General features: G+C 43.9%; 1 protein-coding gene across 3 annotated transcripts in view; it reads left to right on the top strand.

Annotated features, from left to right (window-relative positions):
* Nucleotides 1-8703, top strand: part of plcb4b (phospholipase C, beta 4b) — a 75946-nt gene that overhangs the window by 32516 nt on the left and 34727 nt on the right. For all 3 annotated transcript variants that reach the window (XM_086188820.1, XM_086188821.1, XM_086188819.1), the window contains exon 4: nt 7484-7581. In XM_086188820.1, coding sequence (XP_086044946.1) covers nt 7498-7581 — 84 coding nt within the window. In that variant the 5' untranslated portion in view covers nt 7484-7497. The remainder of the gene's footprint in view (nt 1-7483; nt 7582-8703) is intronic.

The raw sequence follows: 8703 nt of genomic DNA, 5'->3' as shown, positions 1-8703 counted from the left end.
TACATTTAAAAGCCCATGACGTCTGCATGGTGATTAGCCCTCTGAACGCCTCATCAAACACATTGTAGCTGGTCGATGTTAATGGCACTTTTCCGTATCAGCTTCCTTCCCCCCCCCCCCTTTTTTTGTTTGCCTTTTTTTTTTTTTTTTTTTTGTTAAGTGCACTCAGTGTTTCACCTCAGTGTGGGGGTCTGCTGCATTTAATAAGGGTTTGGATTGCATTTGCTCTCTTATACTGAGTGTGTTTGGCATGAATTTCTGATATTTTTGGCAGTCTGACCAGCTCTCATTTTTAAATAGATTAACTTGTTTCTTTTAAAGCACTTAAAGTGATGAAACTTGAGTAATCAAGTTATCTTTATTTCGCCTGTCTCTCGTCTCTCTGCTCCTTGTACACAAACAGGGCCAAAAAAAGGGAGTATGGTTTCAATGCCTGATTTGATTCTACTTTTCATTTTTTTCATATTATGTTACATCATCCTTTTAATTATCTCACAGGATGATTGTCAGATCAAATGGATAAAAGTTCACATCCTCGGCTTCTTTGATGGTCAGGGGGTGAACGGCATGGACAAATTAGTTCTTAGTAGAAGTAGGTTTGTATTTTGATAGCATGAAAGTCAATATGGGTGGGTTTGGTAGATATGCTTGTCCTTAGATGGCTTCAGCCTTAAGGGCTGCTCTGACCTTAATAGTGAGAACGGAAGATTGATGGTAGTGTTGAAGGAAAGGCACATTTAGAAATGGTGTAGAGGGAGGGCAGTGTGTGTGTGTGTGTGTGTGGGGGGGCATCTGCATGGCAACTTTCAGTCTTATCTTTCTTTTTGTAGGCTTGCACACAAGAGGTACCGTGTGTGATGAAAAAGCCACTTGACTTTCATATGTTTGTCTGCTAAGCTAACAAACGGGCTCTTATTGTTATTTTATGTATCATATCCTAGATGAAAATAGGACACAGGACATGATTACACTTTGTCATGTTTACAGTTTAGATTATGTCACATGTGCTGTTGGGATTAGAGACCCGGAAGCAGCAGGGAGACGAAAAAGTTGCAGTAAAACAAGCATAAGCTGGGGGTGTAAGGGCCATGTTAATATCCTGTCAGGCATGCAATAAGTCTAACAAAATTTTACAGCTTTCTCGCTCTCATACACTTAATTGCTACTATTTGGCATTAAAGTTGCTTAAAAAAGTGGTGAGCAGTAAAGCATAACAGTATTTGACAGTTTGATGCTACATTAGTGGGTCTGAGTGCAGTATTTGGTTGCTCGAATGCTAACAGTCCTCTGCTTTGCTATATATTCTGATTTTTTTGTTATGCATCAAGGGAAATTCCCTGCTCTGCTCAGCACCATAAGTCCTTGTCCATACGGAACCCTGGCAAAGTGCCGTGATGTGTTTGTGTGGGAGCTTGGCTGCAAGGGCTTGAAAGGTGCGATTAGACATGATTAGATTCCATATTGAATTTGGAATTTGCACACACACACACACACACACACACACACACACACACACACACACACACACACACACTCTCTCTCGCGCTCTCTCGCTCTCCCAGACACACTCTCTAGTTTGTTCCCGTTGAGACTGCTAGTGCCGGGGAAGTCTAGGGCTGCTACCGAATTGCCAAATAGGTTGGATCGTAGGTCGCAGAGTAGTTCGTAGGCTGTCCGAAACCACAACTGGCGCGAGTAGCGACCTACTTCGCCACCTAAATTCCAGCCTAAACACAGAGCTACATATGGCCCACAATGCACCACGGACTTCTTCTTCGTCACCTAAAAACTTGTGGATGCGCAAGCCAAGTTTGCGCCACCAACAGTCTCTCATTCTTATGCAATACGAACATTTATAGTCATTGTTAATGATTTACAGGTGCGTTAAAGTGCTTAATAATAGAGAATGATGGGAAGGTGCGTTCAGAGTGGAGTGCAGTACAACAGCCAGGCCAGCAGGTGGGGCTTTCGTTGGTGCTGTCTACCTATTTGCAGTATCTGTGCTCTGCCAGCAGAGGTCGTGCTTCACCACCAATCTCCTAGGGTGTCCGAATGGTACCGCCGTGTTTAGGTTTTAGGAGTAGGCTGTAGCGGTAGGTCGTAGCAGTAGGACGTAGGTGGCCACTTGGCAATTTGGACGCAGCATAGAATGTCTAATTCTTCCAAGATAGCACTTTGCCTGGAGTCTGCACAGTTTTTTTGTTTATTTCCTTCTAGTATCATTTTTATTTTATCTTGTGTGGTTTTTGTTGTAAGGACCTATTTTAAAGGAGCACCATCTTGACAGGTTCTGGTTCATTCCTGACCTTGTCGTCATACACTCAAGGGTAAAGTCCTCTTTCTCATTTTGCATGATTGGAACTTTTAATGAATAAATCTTTGGTACAGGCATTACATGTTGCCGATTTTGTTTCTTATCTTTTTTTTTTGTAGCGTAGGTCTACCTCCCCTTAACCTGAAAAGAGATCTAATGAACTTGGTAGAAAGTAAAAAAAAATGCCTGTGCAGATGTGCTGATCTCTCAAAAATCTTTGTTAATGAGGTTGATTCCAACAGCTGATTGCAATTAGACATGACCTGCTCATTAATGTCTGCTGGTGGCTGCAGTATTCAGCAGAATAAAAACTGCTGTTCCTCAATTTCAGGAGTTAATGGGAAAAGGAAGTACAAAGTTATAAAACTGACGCTGAAGGAGGCAAACTTCAGAATGTAGAAGAGTAAGTTGAACAGTTGAAATCTGAAAGGTCGATCCTACTCTAATGAGTTGGTGTGAGTAAAGATCACCTCTAAATAAGCTTTTTCTCCCTTAATGCATGACAGATAAAGACTGAAACACTCCTGGAAATACTGTTTGAAGTATATTAAACTAGCAGTACTCCAGGGTGTAGTATTTTATGTCCTGCGTGCAGCTTATGGTAGTTGTGGTAGACACAAGCCTATGGGGGCAAAAAAATGCATGACTAATGCTTATTTATCTCAGAATAACAGCAAAACACTTCAAAGTAAAGTTTGGCATTCGGTGTCATCCTCAGTTTTATGTGGTTGATTGATGCTGCAGTATTTTTATGTCCTTTCCTCAACACCTATTGTGTACTACGCAGCGGAGGACAGCGCCGGGTATTGTGTCAGATGGGCCTCCGCGCGCTCGCCAGTGTCCATTTGAGTGTGTCCCCAGTCGACCCTTACACTGCTGGCTGACTGATGTAGCTGGAGCCTAATTTTAGTTTATGAGGTGTGGGACCGCTGGGTGTTACCCTAGCTGCCATCGTAGATGAGGAGGCTGGGAACAGTCTGCCTCGGGGGGGCTCTTATCTATTGTAATTATCTCATTGTCAGGGGTTGGACAAGGGGCTCGGACCTTCCTCACTTCTTTGCTCCTCCCTGGGCTCCTCACATGCACAGTGCACACTTGCACGTCCAGGAGCTCGGAGACCTGATGCGCATGCTGGCATGGCCTTACAGAACCTCCGAGTGCTGAGCTGCTATTGGACAGATTTCATCCCGCAGAGGAAAATGTTATCTAATGCATTCTGTTGAGAGTGGTAAGATCTAGGCTAACATCAGCCAGGCACAACCCAATTAGTCCAAATTAGATATGTGATGTTTTTTATATATATAGTATATATCTGAATTATTTAAACTAAGATTTAGGAAAATGTAAAACATCTGTCAGATTTGGTTTAGAATCATTAAACCAATTTTGAAATAGTTAGCTTGGCAACCAGCAGAAATAGGCCTCCTCCTCTTCTTTGTGTACCGCTACACTTCCCCTCCTGAATTCTGCTGTGAGCTGGATTTCTGAGCTCTCATCGTCATGTGTGGCTCCTGTGGTGGAACCAGTACTGCCAAATCTCTACCAGTGGACACATCTCAACCATTGCACCAAATAGAACATCGTACCACCCACTGTAGATGTGGCCGGCCTGGCTTCAGTTTGTAATCAGCACAGGGTGTGTGTGTCTGTGTCTGTGTCTCTGTGTCTATTATGGTCCCTTGGTGGGACACCACAAATGGTAGAGGACTGAGTTTGATGAAGATGGCCCCTTTTACATCAGTCCGTACATTGATCTGGCCTGCAGGTTACATCTCCTCTGATGAGGTTTGGGATCGTCGACTATGTAAAAGAAGCGGGCAGAGCCAGCGTTGCGTCACTGATTGGTTTGTGGACCACTGTGAGTGAGTTTTTCTTCATCTGTTTGACTCCAAATGGGAATATAATTAACAAAGTCAACTCCCGACTTTATTGAAGAAGCCTTAAACCCTACAATTGGACGCTCTAGTGTTCACTGAGATCATAAATCAGCTCAGAAGTAGGTTTCAGCCTCTGTAGTCGACCCCTGCTGGCCATTAGAAAGACTGCAGTCTTGCAGGCGCTTCACCTGTCTTCAGTGTTCAGACACAGAGGCTCCCTCCGTTATTTCTGCACTTTATTGTTGGGACCTGACATAAGTTAAAACAGATCAGTAAATATAATAGTAGTTGTATGTTTCCCCTGGTCCTGCTGGGCCCTCCCCCATACCAAGGGTAGCTGAACCTGTTTGTGTGGGAGACTTTAGCTCTTATTAGCTGCTGTGTAATCGTTTGCTTTTTCTGAATTGCTGTATTTTCACAACCGCCTACAGAAAACTCAGAAACTGTAACCCATCTGTATTTGTCATGCCAGGGGTGGACTGTAGCCCCACCCCGTCCCCCCTAGCCAGGGGTTTTCTGTTGCATCTGCTGATGATGTCTCTGATCTGTATTCTCCGCATCAAATGCAGACACAGACCCCCCTGCACTCGGCACCTTGTCCCCCAGCCTCTCCAGCCAGCCTCTGTCACACGCAGCTGTTTCATTCATCCGTCTCGTCCTGCCCACCACTGTTCTGCTTTATCGCCACGCTTCTCATGTCAGCCTCGCCTCATCTCCCTGCCATCTTCCTGTCCCTTCCTACCTCTTTGCTGCTTTTATTCTCTCTGGATTCTCCCCTATCTATCTCTGCCTGTTCCAGTTCCCTTTCTCTCTTTCTCCCCTTTCATCTCTTGCAAACATTTACTCTCTGTTTCTCCCTATTGCTTTCACGCTCCGTCTGGGCTATCGTCTAGCTGCCTCTTTGTCATCTAGTCCATCAACAGTCAGTTTCCTGCTGTTTGTCGCGGGAGGAAAAATGGGTGGTTTGTACACGGAATGTTAAACTTCATTCCCCGCACTATCTGCAGTGTGATTACACACAGAAACTCCAGCACAAAATCACACAGTATGTATGTGAAGGTGTTTGTGAGCATAGTTCTTTTCTACATGAGACTGTTTATACCATGTTAAAAGTTTTAGAACACCCTAATTTGTCCTGCTTTTATTCAAGTGTACATGATTGAAGTCTAGCAAGTAGCTTAACAAAAACAATGTCAACCTCAGAGTTTTGAAAAGTTGTTCTTCGGGGATCAACAGGGTTAATAACTCCGCTTTTCCTTGAAAGTTTCTGTGCTCAGTGGGTGTCCCTGCTTTTGTTACTGAAGCCCAGTGTTGGAGGAGAGCCCTTGAACAATAACTCACAGCAGGAAGTCAGACAGGGATAAAATTATAATCTACGGCTTTGGTCTCTCATTTGAAAAAAAAGAAAGGCCAAATCAGTGTTTGTGTATGTGGAGTGAAGTATTTCATCAATAACCCAATTAAGACAATACTATAAATTATACACTGCCATGTAAACAGCAGTTTCTGATCACCTTAACCTGCGTAAGGAGTCATCAGAGTAAGCAATAACCACATTAGTATTTTGATCACAGCTGTGTTGCTACAGTGGATGGAGGACAGAATCGCGGTGTCGTGTTTTACGACACGTACGGCGCTCAGACTGCTAGACGGCGTAGCTTCAGCTTCCGGTGGGCGTTGCAAACTCTGCTCAAAGTACAGCGCTTCCGTAATTTCCATAAGAACACGCTGCTCGGAATATTCCACAGTGGCGTGAAAGAAATGGTTTCAGGTGGTAGAATGTGGGGACGTAATTTGGGCGTGTCCTCAATCAACAGTCGGACTGTCTGTAGCATGTAAATGTGAAGATGAATGGCGTTTTGTAAAAATCAGCTCACATGAACAGATTATTTGAAATATTAACTTAGTATAAGATGAATAGTCTGACTATTACCGTCCTTGCTAATAACAATGAGTGAGGACAGTTTACTTGGACATCAGAGGGCTCTTGGAAATGGGATTAAACTGGACAGGAAGAGGTCTGGCAGACCCGACGCCGCACCACACTCTCAAGATATGAGTCAACTGCATAATTGCTGGCCGGCAGTACAACAGCTTCACGCAGCTCAGACGTATCCAAGCAAGCACAGAATAGTTTCACATGTGAAGAGAAAACTTCAGGCTGCAAGTTTTACAGGTCCAGTGGCAGCCAGAGAGATGAAGGACGAAAACCTTTTGACTGTTGGAGAGTATTTACACGATTAGCACTTCTCAGAGTATTTCATACCAGCTGAGCCCTCTGATGACACGGGATGTCACGTTCTCCAGATTTGCCAGACACATTTAAAACTGACGTAGGGGAAGCCTATATTTGGGTAGTGTCAGCAACAAGAAGTCTTAAAGCACCTGATGAAACACGTGCAGGTGTGTCACATGAATCAAGCTCCGTATGTGAAGAGGAGTGCAGCGCACATCCAGGCTTTTTCTCAGCAAGTGTGAGGTGAAAGAGGATTTAATGAAACATTCCGTTTTTAGACACTCCGAGGGATGTAGTTAACCTGTGTCGTAAGGTCAGACCCAGGGGTCAGCCTGGAGTGACGTGGTGCACCCACATCCCCTCGTGTCTGCTTTGTTTACTTCTCTTCTTTATTTAATGTGTATCTTGCTCTGCTTTCTGCTGCTGGTGGAGAAATCAATGCGACGATGCACCAGTCCTTGTGTGTTCCATACTGTAGTAGTACTGTGATGGAGCAGCAGATCCCAGACCAGCTGACATCTGGAGGGAACGTTTTGGCTGATGAAAGCTTACAACCATAGGTGAAAGTAGGAATGCTGGAATGTTGAAGTCGTATCTTAGCTGAAGGGGGTTTGAAGTCTGGCCTTTGTGTGACTGCAGAGAGGTTTTTCCCATCCCTCATGTAGTTTTTATTCTTTTTAGCGAAAACAAAAACAATAGATTAGCATTTTATGATTCATCTAAATTCCCTCTCTGGTGTGCAGGCCAGTGTTTTCATATTGTATAAATCCTTGTTAGCCTCGCTGAATCTCCTTTCACCTTTCCTGCATCTTCACTTAACCCCAAATCACAGATCTTGTTAACTGAGTGTTACTCTACATCATGTTGGGTTATTACTTTTTAAGGATATTTTCTTGGATGAGCGCCTGGATAGCGGCGTACAGTAGCTACGCTCGGTGAATTCAATGAGGAGAGCAATTAAGTAGTAAGCAGCGTGTGTCCTGTCCTTGAAACCACCACAGATATTTACCTGATTTTCTCCTTGTCTCCATCTCTCTCTTTCTATTTGGGTCTCAGGTTTGTGAGCAGCCATGACAAAGTCGTACGAGTTCAACTGGCAGAAGCACCTGCCTGAGTTCATGCAGGAAGGCGCCTCCTTCGACAGGTTTGATGAGGTAAATATGACACATTTCTCATTGGCTCATCACTAAACAGCCTCATAAAGTGTCTATGGCACATTAATGATTGATTAATTACATTTTAGGAGTTATGTTTTTATGCCTTTTTGAGTATAATATGAAATTGTAGCCTGAGTTGCAAGCTTTGCAAGTTTCTCACTAACCTTGTTGATACTGACAAATCCTATTTGTTCCGTCCTATTGTCATCCTTCACTTTGATGGCTGTTGTTAGTGTGGGCGGGCACACACACACACACACGTGCGCGTCACTGTTGAAGTCAGAGCTTAGTTAGCTGTAGACAGGCCACATTGATCAGGCTCATTAAGAGGCTTCAGAGTGGCGACTGCTTGTCTGCAACACATCCCCTAACCAGCACATGGGAATGATTATGTGGGTGTGATGATGATGATGATAGTAATGAGTGTGCATGTTCTTTGGTTTTAAATAGATTTTTTTCAGATTAAATTGTGTTTATTGTTGTATTATAGGTGGAAGAAGAATTGGCAGGAAGGATAGAAATCAATAGGAAATGTAGTTGTTGGGTAATAAGTGTGTAAATGAAGATCCCAGTTGCTCAACTGGGAAATAATTCAACTTAACCAACTAGCAGACGGTGTCAGCTGTGGACCAGAGTATCTCTTTATATGTGTGTGTGTGACTTTGTCTGTGTTTCCTGTGACTTTTTTAATCAGGACAGTAAGCTGGGACATAGCAAAGTGTGTCACACACATATGCAGTCATGTGCACATGAGGAAATCCCCTCAGTACACTGGCCTTAGCTAATGTGTGTGTTTGTGGGGGGCAAAGAAGAATCCTTGGAGAAAAAAAAAAACAAAACATGGGGGCAGCCATGTGAAAGTGGGCCGGCGTGGCTCTGAAGAAGCCCCATGGTGGGTGGCTGCTCTGAAGCTGAGCCACAGTTACGCAGCGCAAGTCAGCATCCGGCCGGAACGCGACATGACGCGCAGTAATGCATGACATCCACCTGGGCTGCACCACCTTTACATTTCCTCAGTCGCGAATCACTGTGGGGAGCACATATCAATATCAGTGTCAGCAAATACAATGTTTCACCTCCTCTTATGCTAGATTATCATTACACTGGTGCCAGATATTA

Source organism: Aulostomus chinensis, chromosome 20, assembly GCF_037954235.1.
Source record: "Aulostomus chinensis isolate RoL2024-O1b breed Wild chromosome 20, RoL_Achi_v1.0, whole genome shotgun sequence".
In the NCBI taxonomy this organism is placed as follows: domain Eukaryota; kingdom Metazoa; phylum Chordata; class Actinopteri; order Syngnathiformes; family Aulostomidae; genus Aulostomus; species Aulostomus chinensis.
This window is presented reverse-complemented; position numbering and strand designations above follow the sequence as displayed.